Below are 26,590 nucleotides of genomic sequence, written 5' to 3'. Positions count from 1 at the left end.
TTGTGGAAAGTTTACTATTTTACTTTTAGGAAGAGGCCTCGATGGTATTAGAGAGAATCTTTGTAAAACCAAGCAGGTTGAGGAGGTATCATCTGTATCTATCAATGACAAGCTGTCAAAGACTGTGCTGCCTTGGATCAAACTGAGCTGTAACCCCACCATGTGCTCACTTTGCTGTTGTCCTCGCAGTTACCAAATCATGCTGGACTGCTGGCAGAACAATCCCAATGACAGGCCACGGTTCTCTGAGCTGGTGAAAAAGCTGGGTGACCTGCTGCAAGCAAATGTCCAGCAGGTATTAATGTCACAACCACGTGCTGTCATTGAGACAGGGGCGACTGGCCACGTGGACCCAGGAATAATGCTTTCCTTTCTTGTTCGCCTTTAGGAAGGCAAAGACTACATACCCCTCAGTACAATATTTACAACAGAAAGTGGGTCTCCCCCTGCATCTGATCCTTTGTGCAATGAAAATTTTCCTGTTACAAGCTCAAGTTGTGGAAGCACTGAAAACATCAGGTGAGATAAGCAAGATTAAGACTGGGTTTGTTTGCTGGGGGTGGTAGCTCGCTGCACAGCCTGCTTTGGACCTGGATGGGAGAAAACAGTGACAGCCCCCAAGTGGCATGAGTGTCCCACCAGTTGCCAAGTCACCCACTGCTGTGGGTCTTTGGAGTGCCCCTGTCCAAGGGGACCTGCAGGTCACAGGGTTCAGGCACTGTGAGAGGGGCAGCTGTGTGTACCCCAGGACTGGGGAGTGAGATTTGGGTGGGGTCTGGTTAACAAGTTCTTTTTATATGACCTACCTCGATGGCAGTTGGGAACTGCCTAAAGAAACAGAGAAATACCCAACACTTCCTGCTCGTGCACTTCACACTCTCACCAAAAATTGTCCTGCTTCTCTTGTTGAACAGATACATAAACACTTTCAAAATAAACCCCCCCCAGCGCATAAAGACATTTGAAGAGCTTCCCATCAAGGAAACACTTGTATTTAACGTAAGTGACTCCTGGGCCAAATGGTTTGCCATGCATTTCTTTTTATTTGTGTGACAGATTTAGAGAGGGATAGTGAAGACAGGGGGTTACTGCTTTGTCAGCTCTGATACGAGGTGCAGGATTAGCTGTGCTTGCAACAAGAGGTTATCCCACTGTCCTACAAATTGGGGTCAGAGATCCTGGCTGGCTATGCCATGGGCTGCAAACACTCCTTCCCTGATAAGAAGTGGTCAGTTCCAGTAGGTCTGGACAGTATAGCTACCAGAGTCCCACCTGAAGCCCACTGGTGTGGGAGAAACACAAAAAAATCCCTTGGATTTGCACTTTCATCTGAATAGTAGTGCACAAAGGAGAATCGTGAGTCACTTTTCCATCAGAGGGCCCTGGTAGGAACAAGTCCTGTTATCAGAAGGACAAGCTGGAGCCATGTCTAACAATGGGACACACACCCAACCCTGGTGTGGGTGGGCATGGGTGAGAGGATGGGGCAAGCTTTCAGTGAGCCAGTTGAATGCAGTAAGCAGCAGGAGGTGAGAAAGGCACAGTGGTCCTTGCAGGGTTGAACTGGTGGCCAGCCAGAACCTCACACTGTGTGTAGACGCTTTTCTTCTAGCACTCTGCATCTGCATTAACATTATGTGTCTGCTGCATCCCAAGGCATGGGTGGTTTGGAAAGGCACCATTAAATACCTGTGCACTGCAGCACCTCCAGCAGTACAGAGCTGCTGTCTCCTAGAGCTACCTGAGTATCCATGACCAGAAGGATGCTGGAAATCAGACCAAAGAGGAACGGAGTCCTCTGTAAAATACAGTTAACACCTAACAGGACTGCATCTTTCTTTTTTCTTCAAGGATTATCAAGCAGACAGTGGGATGGTGCTGGCTCCAGAGGAACTGAAACGCTTCACATGGACAGGCAGCAAGCAGAAACGGACACTCTTTGGGTCTGTATTTTATGTTCCCTTCTTCTCAGGTTTAAGATGGCAAAGGAGAATTCAAGGTCTTTGTGCTAAATCATGCCTCGTGAAAGTAGCTGAGGTGTTCCCAGTCCCTGCAAACACGCTTGCTGAGGTGTGTCCTGCTTGGTTGAATCAACTGTCAATCATATTCCACACCTATGCCTTTGAGGAAGCAAATGAACCTCAACCCCTTCAATGCACATCAGCAATATGATTTACTAGCACTTTATTGATCTACCTGATGCTCAATTTAATGCCAGGCTGGACAAGTGAGTGCCAGAGAGCACTGAACTATGGTAAGAGGCAGGTAACTGTAGGAAACAAGCCCTTAATAATGGGGGAGGAGGAATGAGTGGCTGTGAAGGATTTGCAGTTGTTTCTGCAAGTCCCAAGGGCACCCCAGCTGGGACAAGGCCCCCTGTGCTTGTTTTTGCCCTTCTTTTCCATGACTCAGCTAAGCATGGCCCATTTAACACCCATGGGCTCAGGATGCTAAAGTGGCAACTTTACAATAGATGGATGTGAGGGCCTCACTTCTCTTCCTGCCTTTAAGCACTTGAATATATTGGCCATCTTCCTCCACCTAATTCCTGACAGCTGCCCAAGCAGGGAACTAGGGCTGCTGTAAGAAACGAGTTGCACTGACATGAACTCCCTGTAAATGGGAAGTGTTTATTGTCTCAATGCCAGCGCTGTATCAGTTCCCAGCTGCTGCAAAGCTGGCAGTGTCCTGGTTTCAGCTCACTGCTCCCAGCCAGCGTGGAGACTGCCCAGACCCAACCCATCGTTCATGTCATGCTGCCAGGAGGTCAAGGCCAGCCTGCCATCCTGCCCGTGCCAAACGTGTCAGTGACTTGCAGTCGGGCAGGCTGGGAGTGTAGCATTGTCTCAAAGAACAATTAAGAGCGGCTGAAACGTGCGGTCAAGGCAGACAGGACTCGCTTCACGAAAGATTCCAGTGCCCGAGAGGCCGTGGGTTGAACACGCAGAAATACGTGTAGGAGAGCACACCCGCTCACACGGCTGGAGAGCACGGCCTGGGTGAACGTGCTGCTGGCAGCAGCCGGCAGTGCAGCACTGCTCATGCGTGGCAAAGCCAGGGCAGCACAAGCCACTCCAAACAAATGCTGGGAAACCCTTTCTCCTGCCTTGACCTTTCAGAAAATAGGCTCCTCAGCCAATTTTTGGTACTTCAGCTCTGTTGAGGCGTGCTGTCTTTGGAGGAGGCAGGTACTACAGAGCTTGGAGTGTATGTGGATATTACAGGGTTCCAAAGGATGGAATGTTCCCTAGAAGTGGTTTAACTCATTTTTTTCTCTGGGTGTTTCAGAAGGCTGCTGTCAGCCACAGGGGCAACATGGCAACCTCCCCAAATGAAATTTATGAAATGCATTTTTCTTTGCATGGCAGAAAATGTATGGAGTGTGTCCCAAGCAACCCTCTGGAAGTGCTTTAAGGGGGATTTTCAAATGCAGAAGGAAAAGGAATGCTTGGATAAGAAATAATGATTGAACGGAACAGTGGCTATAGAACATAAATCCTTGGGAAAATAGAGCAGTTGACTGAGATCACACAAGGTCATCTGGCCTGCAAGCTAAACAAGTGGTACCGCAGCGCTGTGCCAAAAAGCACTCATGTATGTGAATGCAGGCAATGACCCTTCAGTCTGCACACATTCCTAAAAGTGGCAGCTTCTTAGCTAAGCATCCTTTACTTAAAATTAATCAGAGCAGTAAATAAATACCCCTAAAATTCGTCAAGGTGGAGCCTGGAGGGGTTTGAGACGTGTAAACTGACCTAAGCAGATGTACAGTCCTGCTTCTTCCCTTGCATCTCAGGCATGCTGCTCTGCTGTCCTGTGCTCGCTCTTGTGCTGACGCTTCACCTTGGTTTTTCTTGCAGAGAGTTGGTTCAGGTAGCCAGATTGTCAGAACAGTTTCTGAGTGAGCAGTAGCAGCTCACTGTCAGGGCAGCTGGTGCCAGCACGAGGCTGAGGAAGGGTTTCAGCTCCCTTTGGCAGCACCTTACCTGTGGTTAGATGCCTTCGCTCTAACAAAGCATTGGATGATTCAGACTGGGCAGAGCTGAAGCACTGCACAGGGTGGAAGGAGCCAACCCCAGTGCATCCTACCTGTCTCCAGAAGCACACCCAGGGTTTGTTTCAGAGGAAACTGATCAGTTGACTGCAGGAGAGAGCCAGCATCTCTCCTGAGTCTACAGCATGTGCAGTAGTGCTTACTCAGTGTGACCAGCCTGAGAGGCAGGCCCAGGGCAGAGCAGAGCAGAGAGCCAGCCTGACAGTGCAGGGGCACCCCACTGACCCCAGCGAGGCCCCTCCTCTTGAGCTTCCACTTCTGCTGGCTTGGGAAAGGCACTAATGCCAAAGCTCACCCCTGGTTTCACGATAGGAAAGAGCAACAGCCCAAATATTGGTGAGCCCCTTAGGCCCAGCTCGTGGCCAGGAGCACAAAACATGAATGGCTGCAACACGTCTCGGACTTGCTAATGCCACTGAGATGTAAAATGATATTTTGCACAGCAGGAAGAGAAGTAAGATTTTCCTAATACAAGGCCTCAGGCAAAAAGACCCCAGTAGAAAGGTTTGGGGGCAATCTTCTGAGCTGTGCTCCTTTGCAGGTGCAAAGGATGCCAACTGCAACCCTTTTCTAGCTTTTCACTATTGGTGAAAAAGCCCAACCCAAGTAAGCCAAAATCCTTGGGCTGAGGCAAACCCTTGAGTCAGTGTAAATTGCAAAGCCAGAAAAACAGCAAGAATCCCACCTCCTATGAGCTGGAACAAGCATCTCAAGAGCTGCAGCCAGCCTCTAATCTCGCTCTGGTCCTGAACATGGCAGGAAACCAGCAGCCATTTCCTCCAACAAACAATCCCAATTAAAGACCAATTAAATACAGTCTCCAATTTACATTCCTAGATTGGCAAGAACATAGTCCACAGCTAGAGAAGCCTCTACTTACTGTAAACTCAGTCTCAAATTGAAGCCTGACTACAGATGCCAAAATCTCTTGAGCTCTCTCAAAGATCTTTGTGGGAATGCGTGCCCAGGTACAGCAGTGCACTCCAGGTAAAATTAACAGATGCAGCTCTACTGGTATGAAGGTTTATTAAAGCAGAAGCCAAGTCTAGCTCACAAGAAAAATCTCAGGATGCAAAAGCCTGATGATGATGAAAGGATCATAGCATGATGGTTTTTATGCTCATAACTTCTCATGCACACTCCACTTTTGCCAGCTCCTGAAGACTCACAATTACAATGTAAATCACAGAAGCATTTCTCTTAAAACCCATCATAAAAAGTCCACTGCATCTGTGACTAACCTTGTCATAGTTACGGAATTTATCCCAAGGCAATTACTTCTCCATCTGCCAACAGATGCAATATAAAAATATGGGATGCATCTGCAATCCTCATCACTAGGGCTCCTCCTCATGAACTCCATTCACCTACTAATAAATGTAATGGGGACACTACATCTTAGGGGGACCTTCCAGTTTCCCAGTAGGACAGAAGACAGAGACCACACTCCCTAAAAAACCACACAGGCTTGTGAGTTAAGAATTTGAGAAACTGTGACATCTAAAAGGAACTGTTGTAATCATGAACGGTCCTGTGCTACTATTTCTGTAGTTTTACTTAAAGACCTAACAGCGCAAAACAAAATGAAAAGCAAAACCCCAGGCTCTGAAAGCCTCAACAGATGCTCTGTCTTCTCTGGAATTCAAGACGAGAGCTGCCAATGTTCCTGACCTTATAAATGGAGAGGGGTGGATTGTCCATGAACTTACAAAAATACAGGGGAGGAAATCTAATTTTAGACACTGTGGTCCAATGTGTTTACTTTAGGATTTCACATGTAATCAGCGATGGAAGAATGCTCTGGCTTGTCCTTTGTCGACAGATAAATCTCTGAAATCCAAGTTCAACAGTGTGAAAATTCTCTTTGCCTTAATTTTCTTCATTATTGGAAGAGCCCTTTTAAGCACCGTGATCTCTGAATATGGGTGAGAAAGTGCTGTAAGGCAAACAGTGTCTTTAAAAGTGGCTTCACTGAGAAGACATTAAACCTCTCTTTGTGTAAAGGGCATCTTATAAAAGGATAACTGGTCCTTTTATGGGACAGGAAAACTCTAATTCAAACCAGCAGTTCATGGCAGCTGCCAAAAGAAGCCAAAAAAAGAGGAGATAGCCAGACCTCATGCCCTTCCTCACAAACATCAGCCATTTATATTAGAAATTCATCCCAGCATTAGGCTTTGGGAACACTGACACTAGCAGTTTTCTACTTTTGCCTCAAGGCTTGAGACCTTTCATCACTTCACTCCTGCTCAAAAACCCCTATTCCCTTAGGAAGAAACATTTAGATGTGGGGATCTAAATCCACCCTGGCATCAGCAGAGATGCCAGACACTGCCCACTACTTCCCCCTGCAATAAAGTTTCACTCCCCAGCACCTGCCACAAATGAGCAATTAGAGCTTAGGCTGAGCAATCAAGTACTCCCCCCAAGCAGCAAGACTGATACAATGAACACTAACACCTTTAACAGTGATGTTCACTCACAGCACCTCTGTTCCAAAGGGGACTCACAGGGAACACAGAAGGGCTCCTTCATTCCTCTGGCCTGCACTTCCATTGAGCGAGTCCATCTGCATCAATGCCCCTCCCACCATGTGAGAATAAACAAAGCTGCTTCTTGTGACCTGGCTTTGCTCAAGTCACTAAAACAAAAACCTTTACATGTTAAGAAAGCTCACAATATCACTGCTCTCTTACAGCATTAAAGGTGCCAGCAGGAGCAAGGAGTCAGTGCTTTCTGGGATAACCAAGCCAAGAAGCTTCTGCAGTTTCAGCTGTGACCAGCTCAGTGACTCCAAGCGAAGATACACCTATGGTTATGCGATGCTGGAGAAAATGAAAGCCAGCCGTCCTCCTCCTGACTACAACTCTGTTGTCCATTACTCTCAGCCACCAGTTTAAGTACTTCTAGGCCAAGATCTAAACATGCAGGTTCTTATGAAACACTGTCAGTTAAAAACTTAGACCCAAATTATTTTAGTTACCATAAAATTTAAGAAGTTATCACTGGCTTAATCACAGTGATCTGCTTTTCTACAGATTGCGGCACACATATTCAAAATACAGCAAAATATTATTGCTTAAACCTCAGCTTTCCCAAATGCTCAACACCAATAGCTTTTGCTAAAAATGCCGAGTGCTTCTGCATCCAGGAAAATCTGGATGGTCATTATTACAGCCTCTGCTCAGACTTGGGTGCAGCACTGCTGTCCTGATTGGGAGAGGCAGCTTGGAGCCCTACAGAGCCGGGAATCTGCACCAGGCACTGAGGTATTTGCATCCTATTGCTGGAAAATAAAGGATTCTTCAAGAAGACAGAAACTAGAAACAGACCACAAACTAAGTTTTTAATGAAAACTACTTTGAGAAACTTGTGGGAAGGCTGATGCTCTGGGGAAGCTGAATAATAATCTACTTGGGGATGGGGCATTGTATGGATCTTACTGCTCCAGATGGCAGACGCAGTAGGGAGCCTCACAATGCAAGGATTTAAAATGTGTTGCTAAACACAATTGGCAAGGATAGAGGAGGACTAAGACCAGATCCAGGGCTGTAACAACACATATCAATTCAGTTTGGACAGTCCTGCTGAAATCAAGTAAATACTGAAGTTTTGCACTTTGTCAGTAAGCCAACATGCACACACTGGAACCAAACCACAAGCTAGATAGGTTAAAGCCAAGCTCTGTCCATAAAACCTCACAGACCTTCTAACACTGCACTGATTATATTTTATTTATGAGAATCTGTCTAAAAGACAGGATGGCTACTAGACTGCATACACTTTAACTGATCACTAGAGAGTTTGAACAGATTAGTTAGAAATTACAAGACAACCTGTAAAGTTAGGGCAGCTTTTCTATGAAGACAGCTAAATTTCCATGTTAAGTTACCAGTATGTACAGGAATAAAAATGTATCATTCATTTCCAACAGACTTTTGCACAGCATCTCAGAAAGGTCAGGAGTGTTCTTTGCTTGAGAAGCATTAGGATGCACCCATTCCCTTTCACCTCTGAATGCAGTATTAGGATGAGAGCTGGACATTTAACGCAGTAGCACTGATATCTGCCAAATCAATTACTGCCCACTCCCAGCTTCTCGTGGTCCACTAAAATAATATATTAACTCAAATGCTACATGTTATATGATCTCTTGCTCTCTTAGAATTCAGCTAAAGAGCTGTGAATGTAACCCACTAACAGACTTTAAGGCAAATGACCTTTTGCATATTTACAAATAAAAACTATCTTAGATATTCAAGTAAAATAAATATGTACCACTACTTCTGAGCTAAGTATCTCTGTGCAAGAGATCATCAGTTTTAAGTATCTATTGCACTGTCTCTTGTTGGTAAAGTGTATTTGACCTTGATCAAAACAAAAGTTTCAGAACTGTTTTGTAACTAGAATTGAGCAAAAATAGTTACAGGATGATGCATCCAAAAGGACGTGTTTGCACACTGTAAATATATAAATATGCTTTTTGTGCATAAATATTTAAGAAAACTGGACTACAAAGATTACTTTTATATGAACCCCCAAGTGTCTTCAGATGTGAATAACTCCTATTTTGTCTTGCATTTTCTGTCTTTATATAATGTATTTGACTGCTAAATTCATATAATAAAGTTGGCTTTTGAAAAAAAAATCAGAGTTCTACCAGTGTCAAAGACTGCTGTGGCACACAAGTCAGCACTGGGCAGTGCAAACATCCGGCACACATCCATCCCACAGGCTGGTTTTGTGAGCAAAGGAGAACATGGAATAATCACACAGAAGGCACACTTCTCGCACAGCAAAACAGGTAAGGTGACAGACACCTGTCACTACTCCTTGTATGGGTGACATCCCCTAGGTTCAGCATATTTAAGATGTGCTTAACTGCTGTCTAGAGGCAAAAATGCAGCTCAGCCTCTGGGAGAGGCAAGGTTTCATGGTGGGGGAAGACAAAGCAGCACATGGATAAACATCCACCCAATCCTCCACACTTCCGGGATCCTTCTGCAGTTAGAAGATGCACTACAGACAGAAGGACAGCAAACAGAGCAAGGCATCCCCAACAAAGCCTGTTCTGAAGCTACTGTGACACCAGGTAGCACCTTAGGCCTCGGTAGAGACTCTCCTTCGGACAATCCCCACATCTCCACACCATCCACCTGAAGCTGGAGATGCTGCCTCCACAGAGATGTTCAGTCAAGTGCTCTGTGCTAAACAACATTTGATCATCTGAGGGGCTCTCCAAGCACTGAAAGGAACCGGAGATGAAACTTTCTCTGGGAAAGCAGAACATAATGGGATGGCAATCTGCTGCAGGAGCTGTGTAGCTGTTACTGCACATCACTAAGGAGGAAACTGGAGACTGGATATGTGCATCAATCAAACTTATTGCAGCTTACATAATAACATTTCTAAAACACTGCAATTTAAGGGATAATGACTCCATGTTAAATAGGTGCAGGGACTATTGACAATTTCACATATATTACACAAAAATTCATCTTCCATAAGCATGGTTGGGATTGGATGGATAGGAAATTTTATCCCACCAGCAAATCATCTAACCTTTGCTGGTTAAAAATACAGAAAAAGAACTCCTTGAAATGAAGAAGTCATGACTCCATGTGCAAATTCTCAGAGAAATTAACATACTTTGTTATTGAGCAAAAAAAGCTCAATAAACATGAAAGTAAGGGTACTTGAGCAGAGTTTTCAAAAGTAGAGCTTATTGAGTAAAGCAGGCCTGATCAAACTGAAGCAGATGGGATTGGACTTGGGAGTTAAGGAAATGTGCATTAATACAATTCTAGTGAACAGTATCTCTAAGTTTTAGGATATCTAATACACTCTAAGTGGCAAGCACTAAACACAATTGGTGACTCTTGTTTGCTTAAACTCTGTACTGCAGACAGAATGAATACAAAAGAAGTACGAGACAGAATGAAATAAAATTCCGGCACCAAAGTTGAAAACCCCTGGATTCAAACTTCAGAACTTCACATTGTCAAAATAAGGCCATGTTACTTCTGGTATTCTTTATTAAAAATACTGCTGTACACATGAACAATGAAAACAGGATTAAAGATGAGTAACACATACTGGGATCATGACATTAGAACTTAACATACTGGTGCTTTTTAGGGGAAGCAGTTGACACCTGAATTACTGAAACAAGGGCAAATCAAAAATACATAGGTACCCTCAACAAAATATTTACAATATAGTAAATACAGCAACAGAATTTAAAACAGGTACAAAAATTAAAATGACCAACATCAGATGATTTCAAAGGTTGTCCCTTCTGTGCTTTTAGCTGTAAAAAATAGGAAGGTCAGAAATAAATTTCCCATCTGGGAGGGCACATCCTGGTGACTCTTCTTTTAAATACAGATATACAGTTCTTCCTATGAATGGATCAAACTACAACTTTAGGACAACCTTCTAAATGGAATTTAAATGGGGTAGAAGGGCTCTCCCCAAAAAAACACCCAAGCTGAACTTCAGACTGTTCAAATCATTCCCAAATACAGACCAAATAAAATAAATAGAAAACAAAGATCAACTTCTTTTTAATTTTATGTATTACCTGACACCAAATATTTTCTGGCTGACATTATGTATGAAAACTTATTAGCTGTCTACCTTTTTATTTTTAAACCAAGTCCTGAGGTTACTAGGGGCTGAAGCAAACTGACATTATGCAAATACACACAGGTTTGCAATTTAGACATGTCTTGCAGAGGGTGTGCTGGTCTAAAAAGGATGAGAATTCAAGCCCTATTTTACCCCTGCCTTACACTTCCACAAAATATTGGTCCACAAATTAAATTTTCAAAGGTTCCCAAACCCCACAACTGAACAGATGATCCCCTTTCATTTTCAAAGAAAACAATACTGGAAAAAACCTCAGCCCGCTTATAAATTAAGCATTCCATATTTCTTCTAGAATACAAGTACTTCTTTTTTTGTACAAAAGAATTACAATATGATTTGTCAAAAAACATAGAAAAGACAGCTGCTCTTTTCCTCAAATACATGAGCTAATGATAAAAGACTGTTCTGCATGTTCACTTTTCAAAGTTCCTGTTCCTTTTATATTAAAAAGAACATTCTGGCAACTGTTATCGTTTGAATATTAAACATTATGTTCCTTTTAAAATTGCAACAATAATTGATTTTTAAACTCAACAACTGATGCTACCTAACGTGGATTCAACCACATTTTCTAAAACGTGTAAAGCATGTCCCTAGTCTTCAAAGCTTTCGATGTGAAGAGAGTTGCTTTTTTCTTGATGCAAGTCTCAAGGCGGAGAATCATTTTAAAGCTTATAAAAGTGGACAGAGAAATATTAAAAACTTCTCTGAAAACTACAAATATTGAGAATTATTAAAATTGATGTCAGTAACATCAGTTGCAAGTGCTTAAGAGTCTGTCCTGACCTTTTGAGTTTCCACATTTTCTTCATGGTGAGCACCCAGTGCTATTAAAACATTCAGTGCTGGGAAAGGATAGATACAGTCTTCACTACTGCTTTAAGAAAGGAAATTCCTACATATTTGGCAGTCTTCAGTATCAAAGTGTAGGTGTTTAACTAGAAATCCCATGAATACCCAAGTTTGGAGACAACTGCATGTCCAAAAATTAGAAAGGTAATTGAGGAGCAAAATTCCAGACTTTTGAGACTGAATTACTTCAGGAATATTCATGTGTTGAGTATTAGCAAAAGTAATATTACTTTGGGCTAAGCAGTGACTGCAAAGGCACAGCAGATCATTATCCCTCCAGATTCAGGCCGTAAAACTTGAAAAGCTCTTGATGCCAGACAACTGCTGTGTTTAGTTAGTCTTCTTTTAACAGTGTCTTTGTATCTGTATCCAGTGTAGCGTACCATAATAAAGCTGTGGTTCAAAGAACAGAACTTTATACAAAAATTATACTGTAAATAACCTAAAGTAATACACTCCTGAAACTTCAGGCATTTAAACAATTTCTTTAAAAAAAAAATCTATTAAAAAAATTGCATAAATGTAAATGCTTCTGACTACCAGGAAAACGTACAAACAGTTTTTAAAAGGCGCTGGTTGTGTTTAGAGCAAGTTTGATATGCTCCTTAAATTATAGATGTTTCCCATTATGCTGTTTTCGTCACTTCGCTTAGACAAAGTTTAAATCAAATGACAGGGGACTTTCTTTCCTTTTTTGTCAATTCACCAATACTTCACTCGACTGGTTTGAAAATGTTTCTTCTTCTCACATTTCTTTGAGCTAACAGTGGGTGGCATACAGAGCTTGCATACAACACACTCTTACAGAGGTTACGAACTAAACGGTCATTAATAGAACACAATTTCTATTAAATTATTTACCTGGTCCTTTATGCTATTCTGGGTGCAAATAATATCAAAAATGAATAAATTTTGCTATATCCTCAGTGACAAAAATGTATCCCAGAAATGTCCTTGCAAAGAGTTTCCCTTAAGTATACAATGTGGCAAAACTTCAGAGATCAGAAAAGTCTTAAAAAAATTAAAATTAGTGCATATACAAGTGGAAAAAATAAAAGTAGGAACATCATGCACCTGATGTGTTCCTTAATCTAAAATAAATTCTTCACAGATAAAGCCTCCAATGGCAGCCTTAGCTCTAGGATAAGTGAAACATTCTTCCCTTCAAGTAACAGTGTACCTGACTGAAGTGCAAGCAGCTTTGCTCATCTCCTGTTTGTTTCCCAAATGTGAAATGAGATGACAACAACAATTCAGCTGTAGTGCAATTTGCTATTGGTTAAGTTCCTCAGCAATGTCCTGCATGCTTTCAGCAAATACTACAACTGACCATTTGCGGCTGCAATCAGTTCTTGAAAAGTATTTTCAAAGCAGCGTTTTAAATCGCTGTAAGTTACCACAAGTACACTCTTCTCATCTCTGGAAATGAGGCTTATTTTTTCTGGCACACCAGCATCTAACTGTAACAAGAATGCAAAAGATAAAATAAAAGAAGTGTGAAAGAAATGGCAAAACATTTCCCCAACAACAAAAGCAATCAATTTCTTGGCAAGTACATTGTTATGGTGCAGTTCAAATCTGCTAACAGGACACAAAGGAAGGATCTGAATTGCACCACAACAATATCCTTGCCAAAAAATTGAGACATTTTGGTCTTAACCTGAGGGACATTCCAGACCTTAGGACTAGACAACAATTGTTTTCTTCCCTTTCCCCAAAGCTAATAATCCTGCAATGCTATATTTCCCTGTGTAGAAAGCCAGGCTGAATTTTCATGTACCTCCTGAAGAACAAAACTAAATTTGACATTACATTTGCACGTAAGATCCACAAGCCTAAATGTAGGGTAGGTAATTTACTTCTTGTCCACTCTAAAATGAGATAACCAATGGATCAGCCCCAGGTAGTCTGGTAGAAACCCAAACCTCACTTTTTTCGTAGTACTGGGAACAAACTAGTTCCTATAGCTCCTAAGCTGTATGGTACATTTCCTCCCTTAGAAAGAAAAAATTACTTTGGTGTAATCCATAACCAAATGGATAATTTGAGGTTGAAGATCAACATTTGTTCCACATTTCTTTTCATGCTTTGTTCTGACTTCTCAAATTTAATATGTACCTTATTTATTATATACCATTAGATCCTAATTTCTAACAGAGGAATATCCTGCTTTACATGCTGAAGCCCATTACATTAGTGCTTCCTATGTTCTTCTCACTTTGCAAGAAATGTTCATCAATAGAGAACTGCTAGACACTCTTATAATGCAGAATTTTTGTAGTTTTGTTTTAGTCAATACGTTGATATTTCCACCACAGTCTCCCTTATTCCAATACAAAGGCAGGGCAGAGACAAGTGAGATATGACACTACCAATCCATTCTTTGGAAATACAACCCCAGCAGGTTCAAATACATGTATTATAAAATGTTGTACTGAATAGAAAACCAATTACATTTGTCACAGAGATGTGACATTAGCTGCTGTGACAGCGAGTTAGAAATTTCTTGCATTTGTCATCTAAAGTAATGTTTTGGGCGTAACATTAAAAGCTGGAACCTCCACATTTTAAAGCTCCTGCTTTGCAAAGTTTCAGAAGGACAAAAAGCAAGCCAATTAGCTTCTAATTTTTGTAGAGTAGGAAAAAACCACCAGTGTCTTCCAACATCCATTACAAAATATTAACACTATTAAGGTGTTTGTGAAATACTGACCACTGTTCATTCCCATTAGCATCATACAACAAATCAATTACCTTAATAATGTAGGACATGGAAAACCTGTATTAAGAAAGCCACACTGCTAACTAGAAACATCAATATTTATGGCTATCTTTCTCTCCCCCTGTGGAGGCATAAATCAGTATTCTCAGCTGAAAAGATGCTCAAAACACCCCATCGAAAAGAAAGGTTTGTTGTTTGTTGTTTTATTTTTAACAACAGAGTAGCTTTAATTCAAAAAGAATGCTTTTGGCAAGTAGCAGTAAAGTCCATACAACTTTTCTAGTACTTCTGTAGTTTCTGAATCCCTTTTTAGAGTGTATTTCCAAAGGAGAGTTCTGTAAGCCTTACATTTTTTGTGTGCTGAGCCCACAACCACAAAAGAGAAGAGCCTCTGTTTAAAAAGGGAAGCCATGAACATCTATAGAACAAGGCATTCTTTGACATTGTCTCTTACCTGACCTATGAATTCAGGATTGTCCCCTCTTGCTACAGTACTGTATGAGTCACTGCTTTCAAATCATGATGGCATTTCAATGCCTACTTGAATGTCAACATGCTTTCTTTTTGATTTAGCCTCAATCCCTTTAATGTCCTTTTTAAAGTGATTACAGACACCAACCAGAAAGATAAAAAGGAGGTTAAAAAATGCACAGCAGTGGTCTAATAGGAGGTTAGAAACCCTGACAATTTTTAAAAAAGATTTAACTGTACAGTTATTACACGTCAAAGGATCTGAACATATTCCATTTTCTTTGGAAGGGAAAGTTGGCTATCCTAATCCTAGAAAAGAAAATACTGGGCACTAAAACTGTATTGTCAGTGTCTGCATCACCATTTTCTACAGAGCAAGTGAAATTACCAAGCAGCTACAAAAACAATAACAAAAAAAAGTAGCAGCATCTTATAGTCTCCCATGAATTAGTGAAGCTTGGCAAAACAATGTAAAGTAAGTCGAAAGCTGATCTACCAATAAAAAAAAAAATCAGTTCAAGTACTTCTTAATTTATGGAACAAGACATGTTCTTCATCTACTGAAGATGTTGTGGTCTCTCACACATCTGCTATTAATCATGAGAGTGCTCAGATAAAATTTTGCTAGTGGTGCAGCTCTTAGAAAACTGCAAATAGCTTTGTTAAGTCAACCTTGGAAAACAAAGGGCTGGGGAGGCTAGGGAAGTTATTACAGAAGTGGACTTAACATTTTAAGTCTCAGAAATTTTCCAGCACTGTCCTAGACGGTAAGGATTTTGCACAAATTTCTGTTGCAGTTTCCCTCCTGTCTCCTACTCTAGTCAGCACAGTCTAGGAATGGATCTTGCCTTATGACCATCCTTTGTGATAACTATCAGCAGAAACCTTCCCCAGTTAAAGGAGTATTATGGATCCTTTATGCTGTGTTGAAAGACCAGAGTAGCATAAAGGGACCAGCATTGCTTATCCACAGTAATCAATGCATTCTAGGATGAAAAGTTAATACTGTAGCTCATGCTATATTAACAAATTTTTAATATTCATGTACTAATTTTATTTAAAATAGCCATAGATGTTGGAATATTAGCTTAGTGAATACATGGTTTTAATCCGAAATGGGAAAAATAACCGCCAGCTAAACCAACGGCATTAACCTTGCAATGTCAGCTTGCTTTGCAGTGGAATACTCTGTTAAAAAACGTTAACATATGTTTAAAAGCTAACCAAAGTACAGTGTACCTTGTTAAGACATGAGATAATGTGACTGAGGTCAATCCAAGGAGTACCCGCTTCTGTCACCTGATGGAAAAGGTGATCTCGAAAGAGCTTTAGTAAATACCTGTCTCCAGTTTCTGACCATGTTGGGTCCTTCTGAAACCTGGTGTGAAACAAAGGCTCATATTAAAGCTCAGTCAATTAAGAAAAACCAAACCCCACAGATATAAATGACACTTCAACATCAGCTGAGTAGTCTTACTGCACCACTGATCTACCTGTTACCAACTGCAATTAAATTAGTCTTCCCCTGCCACAAACAGAAGACAACTGTAACAGAAGATACTCAAAAACTTTCTCAGCTGCTTGAACACCTAAAGCTAATGCCTTCCAAGAGCCACAGAAAAGCAACAGAAGAAAGCAAAAATTATCTGCAACAAGTTTAACACGTAAATGTTAGAAGCCTGCATTATAAACATAACTCTAAGTTTATGCAAAAGGATGGAAAACAGACCATGAACACTTTGTTTTGATGTAGCTAGTCAATAAAAAAAAAAAAAAACAAGGTGAAAACTCACTAGCTTAAAACCAGTATCTACATCCTTTGCTTCAGTTAAAGGAAGCTATGGATTTCCTCCAAAACTACTGCCGCTCACAAGAGACTGCTGAGTGAAACCATACTAAATACAATGAAGCAACTTTGGCATAACTATTTGTAGTCTTCTCTTGTCTATTTAAAGTTTTGGTCAAAGTTGCTTATCTAATTTTTCTCAGGGCTTCTGAAATACTCATTTCACCAGGGGCAAATATGGAGAAAAAGGTTTAGCTTAAACTTATGAAGGAAGAAACAGTGCATTGCAAACTGGGTTATACATACTCTAAACGATAAAAACAAGTATTTCTTACTCTGGCCTCTCATTGATTGTTCCCAATTTGGCTAGAAGCCTGAACAACCTTCCATTTTGCACCTCCTAGAAAACAAGAAAAAGGTTATTAAGAGTTTCTGATACAAAATTAAGACATTTACTTGAAAAAGATACATGGTAATAATGCCAATGAAGCACTATCAATTATAAAGACTTATTTATTCAAAGAAGAGGGTATAATTTTTTCAGACAGAGATCAAATGCATTGTTTTATGTATCAGTAGTCCAATGCTCATTTTAGCTCTTCAAATTATAATGTGAAGATTCAACAACTAATGGTACCTTTCTGCCCCAGCAGAAAGTCTAGTCTCTTGCCACCCTATACTCACAGGTATGCTAAAATACAGTAAGTTAAACAAGAAGAACATGGGTTTTTCATAGTTTAACATAGTTACCAAGATATGCAGAAGCATGCAGTACACCACCTTATTTTAGGCAAAGATGAGAAACAGTCTACCAGATTTGTTTTTCAGAAATGCTTTGTAGGCCATTATTAGTAAATATTTAGCAATAATATCACTGGATCAATACTCAAATGATAATTGATTGAAGAAATAACTTTGAAACAAGTCAAAACAGCTAGAATCTAAGTCTTAAAAGAGTATAAATGCTGAGTCCATAAGTGACAGAAAGAAAGCAGGGACAACGAGGTCACACAGAGGCAGAACATTAGAATTATAGATGTTTAGAATATATGCAACTGGAAGTTGATTTAGTATGTTTTTCCACATCACTTAGGATGCAGTAAAAACAGTAACATCCTAGCTTACATTAAACAAAAAATTAATTCACAGTGTAAATCAAAGTTGTCAGGAAAAGATTCTCTCCTGGTATTATTCACATCCTCCAACGGCTCAGCTCTACAACATTATTCACGCTAAGATGCATCTCATTCCATGCATGATCATATTGATTTCAAATTAATTCAGTCTTGAGTAGATTACTGTGCACAGCTGGATAAATAAAGTAGGTCAAGGTGATAACAGCTTGACCTTGGACAACCTATGGGTTGTCAATTTCTATTTATAGTCTAAAAACACACTGGAGAACAGCTCGTATCACAGCAGTTGCTACACTTAAATAAACGGACATGGAAAACCAACCTTGTCCAGCTAGCCAAGGTCTACTATTTGGTCTAACCTCCAAATTATTTTTTGGTATGTGGTCAAATACACAAAAGCCAAAACCACATTTGTGTGAAGGTCACTGCCTTGCAGATTCCCAGTCAGTGGTGACACAGCTGAGCAACAACACAGGCACTAAGTCTCCAGGTGGCCTCTCTGCAGGCTTAGTAGCCTGTAAAGAGGGAGATATTCTCCACAGGGCTTGGATAAACTGAGGCTTTGGCTGCTACTACATCAATATGTTGAATATACAAGCGAGGAAGGAAAGGAATAGCATAATACGGTCATTGCTCTATGAAAAGTGAGCATTACGAAGATATTAACTGCATACAAACCATTCCCAGCATCAGAAGTCCCTAAGCTACAGATGAGTGCACGCTTGGACAACATGAGGAAAAAAAAAAAATCACACATGCTAGTCTTTTTCCAATACTCCCACCACAGGATCTGCTTTGGGACAATAACGAAGAGATGGTACTAAGCTAGATTTAAGGGATACTGTAGCTCTGATGTTAATGGAGGGGAGGGATGTGGTAGTACAAATGAGTTACTGCATGAAAGCTAATTAAGAAGTGGTATTTATCACTGCCACATAAGCAGTTATTGCCAAACTGGGGCCAAGCAACAACTTGGATTTGTAGTAGCTCCGCCCACCTGCTAATGATAAGCAACTGCTACAAACAACCTGACTAAAAATACAGAAATCTTAATGCTGATCACTGGGCAATCTCCATCTTCGCTATGGGAGAGAGTCCATCTGCCCAGCTTTGTGCAGGCACATAGGCCACCTTAACAAGAAATGATCTTAAACACCTCTGGAGAAGGATTAGTAGTTGATTCTGATAAAGTGGGCACCCAACACCTAGAGGTACATAGATACTGCCTGGCTCTTCTACAGCTCCTTACTTCTGATAGATTTCAGCGTCTTTCATTACAGAGGGGAAAACTGCTCTCCAACAAGACAACAGTGGAGAAATCAAGAGAACTGAGTCCACCAGAATACCAACCACTGGCCTACTGTCTCTTAAAAAGTTCTCAATGAGGCGTTATAATGGAGTGGAATCACAGGAGTTAATTAAATCCTTGTGTAATACCCTATCCCACACATTTTCAGGACCATGTAAGCATTCTGTAATGTATCTCAGAGATTATTTCTAACCTCCCACTAGAAATCCTGCTGTCAGTGGCTTCTGCCTAACAGACACTCATTCCTGTTGAATGAATACACTCCAACCTGATACAAAGTACATATTTCCTTTACAGCTACCACTTGATACCTTAACTGAACACCACAAACTAACCAGGCCCCCACAGCAAGAGTGCACGCTTCAGGAAAGCTGAACACTATGTCTCCATGAATTAGAATTCATTTGGAAAAGAAAACATATGAGAGAAGTAAAGGGACACCAAAATGCAAAAACCTAAAAATTTAAGGGGCAACATTTGTGGCTGTATAACCTTTAACATACATTACATGATATACATGATGTATGTCATGATCTACATTACATACATGGCCTCATTTACTCAGAATGCTATTTTTAACCATGCTATAAAGAACATCATTTCCCTAAGTCTGCTGGTTAGAAATGAAGATGTTACTTCAGTTAAAGCACAGCTGAGGACATCTTAAAACTAGGCATTCTCAAAGCTTTGGGGCTTTCAAAAGCCCAAGCTTAGAGTTGCCAAGCCTTCAGGCAGATTACTCAGGTTAATAAACCAACACAAGGAAAAAAAACCCAACAGAAACCAGTAGAAAACATTCCCTTTTAAAGTACAGCTCTAGGAATACTGACTACTGGTCTTTCTGCAGGAATTACTAAAATAATTTACCTTTGCTAGGTCTTCTTCTATAACATCATTTCGCATCTGAGCAGCATCCAACTGAGTATAGAATCGTGCACCAATCATAGGCATGATATCATTTACACTGCGAAGCCTGTTTTGGTCGGTCAGCAAATACCTGCCAAAATAACCCAACCCCCAAAAGATTATATCCTGCAAATGCCAGAGATTATATTCCATTATGATTTTATAACTATTTGAATTTTGGTCAAATTTAACGCACAAAGTTGACAATTGTTGTGTTTCTTAAAAGAAGATACCACCAGGGAAAATATATGTTCATTTGCATGTATACAACAAGTCAGTTATTTAAACAAGACAGGAGCTTACTTTCATGGAACTGTGCAGTTCACCCCACTCAAACAGCAAGAATAAATACAAAAAGAGAGAAGGATGCAGGTTCAGACTGTAACGCTAATGAGGGAAAGAGCAAAGACTTCTACTTCTCCCACTCAGGATGCAAGGGAAAAAAGGCTGACTATACTGAAACTACACTAAAATAATAAGCAGCCAGAAAAAAATAGCACTCAACGTTTTGGCCAAAAAGGCAATGTGCCATTTCTCAGTACCTTCTGAAACTGTAAGATAAGACTAGCATATTGCTATTGCAGAGAACACACAATAAAACCCAGTATTGAAGACAACCTAAAATGCTTGTTTTGTTTACACTCCTAATTCTTACTAAGAGCTTTACCAGCATTATACAAAAAAAATTTATATCAATGTTTAACAGTGCACTGACCATGCAGACAACTCAACAGCTGTAGATTTATCTGTAATCTTACTTGCATCTAAAAATACCATTTGATGTTTGCATTTGTATACGTAAAAAAAAGCTGCAAGTTCCTTTAAAAGATTTATTAAACAAACTTACAAAATCAGATTCTTCAGATCAGAGGAATAGTTGATTGTCACCAGTTCCATTGCTTTCTGCAAATTCTCTCTCTGAATTCCTGATAAAGAATTGCAAGCCAAAGCCAACACAACTTTCCCCAGGGAGATCAGATCTGCTTGCTAATAGGGAAAACACACACAAGTAAGATTCTTAGTATAGATAAATACTACCTATGGTACTAGATGGTGTTAAAGAGAGACAGTTCTTCAATAACCTTATAAGATTTTGAGCAACTACAGTAAGTACTATTCAAATCATAGTTCAATATGATTGTTCAAGTTACAGTAGTTAAAATGTACAAAGGAAAATCTGTCCTGACACCTAGCAATTTTTAGGCACTATATTTATCTTTGAATTATTAAAATTTACCTATTTTTAGCTTAAGGACCGTACCAGAGAGAACTGTGTAGTGAGCAGAAGCTCTGTAATAAGGTTCTCTGAACCACCCACCTGCTCGATCCTGACAAGTCAAGGAGCTGGTGGCAAACAGAGAAAGTCTTCTCAATATGAGGTGTAGAAATAAAAGGATTATTTGTTAAACTGAAACCAGAATTTTCTGCATCCATATCTTTTCTAACTAGCCATCCAGTATGAATTCCATACTGGAATCCACACCACATTCTAGCACATGATATTACCACTTTAACAAATTGCTCAAATATTTTCATCTCTGATGGACAGTGTGAAAAGATCTGAACTGTGCAAAGTAAGTAGACAGGTCTATATGGCTGACAAACTGAACATCATCATGTGTTATGAAGACACCCTTGCATTACTAAACACTTTCGTTAAAAGCAGAATTGCTCTTAAAAGATGAATGCTGGATACAGCCTGCTTTGCCGTAACAGAAAATTCTGCCAGTATTAATAGCCAGCCATGAGAAATGATTTTGAAAAGCTGTAATAGATTTTAAAGTCCACTGCTAAAAGCAAGAGCCTAATTTAGTAGCAAACAATGACATTCATAGGAAAAGTTGAACTGATTCTTTCCATGGAAAGGCTTTCAACTGCACACAACTTGGTCAAACTTAAAAACCCCTGCAGCTTTCCATGCTGGATACATGCCTCAGAGTGAATTTAAGTCAGCTAGAGATACAAAATTAGAATTTTCCTGAGGTTTTTTTGGGGGGTTTTTTCTTTTTAGAAAATAAGATATTTTTGCTAAACTAAAAACATAAAAGCTACTAGTAATTGAGAATGTCAGTTCCACAGCCCAGAGCAAGGCCAAGCCATTTAGCAGAGAATGCAGTCATACAAGGAATCCACCTTCTGTCATTTCTGTAAGAAAGGCTAAAAATCTGGCAGCACTGCAACATTAAAGGTTCTGGTTAGAATTTGGCAGCTTTAGGAAAGTGCTGTGATGGTGAATATGCCACAGCTCCTCACAGCTCTTCCACCCAGAGACATAACCACACTTGCTGCCTCTGGCTGCAGAAGCTGAGCAGAGCCTTCCCTGAAGCCACATCTCCCGGGTACTACAGGACAGGGAAAAATACCAAACCTTTCCAGGTCTCTCAATGTCCCTGTTGTTCCTATATCAAGTATGATTAAGCAGCACAATTTGAACATGGATACACAACATGTCAGAAGCTAAAAAGCATATTATTCTTGTAGCTAATGAAGACAGACAGGATGTGGAAAATGAGACAGAAATAAGGACAAAGTGGCTGATAAGGAGGTAGGACAGGCATTTGCTAGACTCTACTTCCTAAGCAACATGGAATTTCTGAGTTTCAGCATTCCTTTTTCCTTTGGTAAAGAGAAGTTAATCAGAGCAATAAACCCCCATTTTGGTGTGAACTCACTTCCACTACCAAGCGGTCAATTTCAGCAGCAGGGAATACTGCTGTAGTTCTAAACAGAGGATTTTTGTTGATGCAGTATCTAGAGACATGTGTCACCTGAAACAATGGCATTTCCATTATGACTTTTTTCTTCAAAAAGACTTGGAAGAAACATGCAATTGTATTAACCACAATCTTACTTCTTTCTGCAGTCCCTTACTTTACACTCAGTATCTTTCTACTCTTAGTCATTCATAGGAATATATCCTATATAAATTCTGTATCATCACACAGCCCTGAGACACTGAAAATATATGACTTCAGGCAAGACCCTATGAAAATGCAGTCTTTGCACAGGTGCTTTCATAATACAGATTGCATTAGATTTTAGAAATGGTTGAGGAAGTCTTACATTTAACATCTGACAGGAAATTCTAAATTTGAGCTTTGTGAGGTTTTGAGCATTTGACTTGCAACCTTAATTTTTTGTTTGTTTAGCAAATTATATCTACCAGAAGAACTGGCAGAGAGGATATGACACCCCAGTGCAGCCTCAAACACACAGTTTTCAGATTACAGCCAATGATTAGCTTGCTTTAGACATGAAAGTGGCTTGGATTCATCCCACTTATTTTAGGAGCTTTGAGCATTTAGTTGAGAGACTGACCACTTTAAGATACATCCGTAATTCTGTAAAACAATTCAGATTTTGAGCCAGCTGAACTGTTCTCTGGAGGCACTTCACTACTCACTGATAGCTGAAATCCTGAAAGAAAATGTTATCACAATACCCGATGTCTGAAGTTTTACAAGAGCAAAGGCAGTATCTCTCCTGTCTGACTAGAGAATATCTCGAGCTGGAAAGATCCCATAAAGTTCAGGATTTCTGAGAGTCAGATTACTGGTTTAGAAGTGACTAAATAACCATCCGCTGACCAACTCTATCTATTCACAAAGGGTACATGACTTCCCAGAAGCTGGGGTACACCATTCTTTCTGCAAGGAAGCAATCCACATATGCCTATTAAGTCCTAACCTCTCCTCTCAAAATACCAGCAGATTCAGCTCTTACTGCTTCTAGGAAGAGAAAGGTTAAAGAAGGCACACAAGAACTACCAGACTTCCTTGCAGCAGGAACACCAGAAATATATGCTGCATTCCTGTAGTAGCTTTGCTAGTGCAGTGTATGGATCAATACTAGGTACAATCATTTCCCTGTTTATACTCCCTACTGTGTTTGCATGCTCCTATGGATCACACCAGTTCCTTTTGCCACAGATCTGACAGAAACCTCCTTCTACAGTAACTATCAACAGTGACTATGAAGCTATACTAAGTCAATTCTTAACTTCAAGGAAAAGCTTTACACCTTCTAAGTACTGGCAGCATTTTGTTCAAAAATGCACCTTGCATACAACTAATAACCATTTAATTAGTGATTCAATTCATAACTGCAACCTGTACCAACTTAATTTTTTATCTCTTGAAAGCTTTGCTAGTAAAGATTTTATCAGCATTTAGTTTATTGATAGAACTGTTAAATAGCTAAAAACCGGCCCTAGGAGATAAACTCAGAAACAGCCCCCTTCATTACCGTCTCCCTGTTACCAAGTCAATTTCAAGTACACCGAGTAATTTAAAAGTTAATTGCATAAGTACCCTTTCTTAATTTTTTCATATTAAATCTTTTTGCATTAAATATAATGTCCCACTATGCCAAATGCCCTTGAGATATCTCAACATTTTATACACTTGATTTTACCATGTGAGCTATTCAAATAGAACTTTTTTTTTTTTTACAGGATCCATTTTCAAGAAACTCTTTGAAACCAACATTATTTTTTCTTTTGTTTTGTTTATCCTGTTCCACTGCTATGCTTGGATCAGTATCAGCTCATCCAGACTCCAGTTCTGTGGATTCACTTATCCTTTTAAGTTCTGGAATTGTCCTTAGAAGTACCTCCAAGTTCCTACTTTTTGGTGGGTTTTTTAGAGTCAATAATAATACTTGAGATGCCTCTTCAAACTAGTCTCTCTAAATTTGGGGAGGTGCATGTGAAAGTTATTTTGGTTTGCTAAATTGAAAATATTTACTTTAAGCAAAAGTAACCTTATAGCCCTTGTTAAAACAGTAAAACTTGTGTTCTCGTATTTTTGTAAAGGGGAGGATTCACATTTTATTCCAAATACAGAAATATTTATTAAACCTTTTCACTGTTTCGTACACCACCATTTAGTTTTCCTATCTGTACCTCGCAATTGACTGACACAAGACTTATGGACTGGGGGGACGGCAGGAAGTGGTGTGCTGCAATTTATACAGGTTTTTAATGCAAGTGGCTATTCATATTTAATTTACTTCTTTTGAACTTCTCTTATCATTGCCTTAATGTAACTATTAAATGACCACAGAGATTAAGGTGTTTAACACAGATTGTAAAGAACAATTGCATTCCTTTTACATAGCGCCTCACTGTTTTGGCCAAAATCTCTCTCTATATATTAATCACGGGAAATAGCCAGAAAATGGCAAATCCTAACAAACATACCTTTCTCCATTGAAGACAACAACAAGGAAATGCATATTAGCTGGGCAGTAAACCAAGAGATAACCTATGTTTTTAACAGTCACAGGAGTCCCAGAGGAATTCAGGAACTGGGTCATGGATCGAGAGGAAAAAGGACAAACAGCAGCTGTTACTTTGTAATTTTATCTGGCATGGGCAAACAAAGGTAGAGCATGAGAAACAACTCCTGAATTTCAAGGAATGAACTCGGTCTGGCACCTCTGAAGGAAGAAAACGGGTAGTGAAAGCCTAGCCCTTCTAGAAAAAGCAACAAAAGAAAATGCCATACTGTATTTACTAATTGCAGTTTAGATCTTCCAAACAAAGTATTTAAGAGTACTTTTTTTCTGGTTTAGCGGTGCAACCTAAACAATTTGAATATTAACAAGGTACAAAACATGAAAAGCCATTCCCCCTAAACAAAACTAGGCATTATCAAGCAAGTCAGCTATGGTGCTAAGTGCTTTTGACAGATTTGTGTACCTGCAAGTATTTTTAGATTTGTATCTCCAAGTATTTTAAACATTTTGCTTTACTTGAATGTCATAATATCTCAGGAGAATCCCTTTCCAAGCTGCAATTAAAATAGAGAAGAAGTACTTAGATGAAAAAAAATCTCATTACATTTTTAGGCATGAAATCCCTTACTTATATGTATTTTCATCTTCTCTCAACTGTTTTCCACTGAATTATTACCAAAAGCCCACTGATATGTAGCTGGGTGTGTGTGTGGGTATGTGTGTGGGAGCCTGAAATCCTTTGGTGTACTCCTCAAAGTACACTGAAAACTGCTTTACTGTATCATAAAAAAAAAAAGTTATGTTCTAGGACATGGTCTCCAACAAGCTAGTTTCTGCTGGCCAAAGTTCAAACATTTCAGTTATTACTTGAAGACTGTGAATAAGCAGTTCTCACAGTGTTATATAAGCTCAATTAATGAAAATAAATTAAATCCAACTCCCTACAGTAGTCTTTCACTCCCAGTACAGACAGGGTATGTGATCACTGCTGAAGTAATGTACTTTACCCTGAGGGGAAGTTAGGGAAAGAGGCACTCCTGTACACAGTGATGCTCCAGATGACTGTGGAACAGTTTTTGTTAAGTCTAAAGGGGTTCTTCTTAATTCAGGAATTATGCAGAGTCCACGCTTCAGAGAACACCAGGAGAGCACGGAAAAACTAGGAGCCCAAAATAAAGATACACTAGAATCTTTTAGGCATGAGGAGAGGGACTAAACGCAGTTACTTGAAAGATCTTACCCCTCTCTGAACAGGAATTCAACACTTAGTTATTTATGCTAAAAATCACAAAAGACAGAGCAAAAACTATTACTGAATAATTATCTTTTATCTCTAACACTAAATGTAAGATTTTTTTTCTCCTTAGTTTAGAAATTTCTATTTCCAATTGTTTCTCACTTAAGTTTGTTAAATAATAAAGATCAACCTGTTTGGTGAGCTTGTGAAATTTTAGAAGCAGAAGAT

The 26,590-nt window shown here is 39.8% G+C and overlaps 2 protein-coding genes across 7 annotated transcripts in view; one reads left to right on the top strand and one right to left on the bottom strand.

The window, feature by feature from the left end:
• FLT1 (fms related receptor tyrosine kinase 1) overlaps positions 1-8,660 on the top strand; it is a 109,280-nt gene extending 100,620 nt beyond the window's left edge. For all 3 annotated transcript variants that reach the window (XM_082278687.1, XM_082278686.1, XM_082278685.1), the window contains 5 exons: positions 190-295; positions 389-519; positions 915-999; positions 1,852-1,943; positions 6,753-8,660. In XM_082278687.1, the coding sequence (XP_082134813.1) occupies positions 190-295; positions 389-519; positions 915-999; positions 1,852-1,943; positions 6,753-6,954 (616 nt within the window). In that variant the 3' untranslated portion in view covers positions 6,955-8,660. The remainder of the gene's footprint in view (positions 1-189; positions 296-388; positions 520-914; positions 1,000-1,851; positions 1,944-6,752) is intronic.
• The window catches only part of PAN3 (poly(A) specific ribonuclease subunit PAN3), a 97,213-nt gene that overhangs the window by 7,624 nt on the left and 62,999 nt on the right, over positions 1-26,590 (bottom strand). Inside the window, exons 16-20 of one of the 4 annotated variants that reach the window (XM_082278690.1) lie at positions 20,735-20,874; positions 19,849-19,978; positions 16,872-16,936; positions 15,990-16,128; positions 10,078-11,950 (exon numbers count right to left, since the gene is read on the bottom strand). In XM_082278690.1, coding sequence (XP_082134816.1) covers positions 11,903-11,950; positions 15,990-16,128; positions 16,872-16,936; positions 19,849-19,978; positions 20,735-20,874 — 522 coding nt within the window. In that variant the 3' untranslated portion in view covers positions 10,078-11,902. Of the gene's footprint in view, positions 1-10,077; positions 13,018-15,989; positions 16,129-16,871; positions 16,937-19,848; positions 19,979-20,734; positions 20,875-26,590 lie in introns of those variants that run through there. The other 3 variants (XM_082278689.1, XM_082278688.1, XM_082278691.1) reach the window with 3 other exon arrangements.

This window comes from Coloeus monedula (assembly GCF_965178545.1).
Source record: "Coloeus monedula genome assembly, chromosome: 3".
NCBI lineage: Eukaryota > Metazoa > Chordata > Aves > Passeriformes > Corvidae > Coloeus > Coloeus monedula.
The sequence above is the reverse complement of the archived record's forward strand: the minus strand, read 5'-3'. Positions and strand labels throughout refer to the sequence as shown.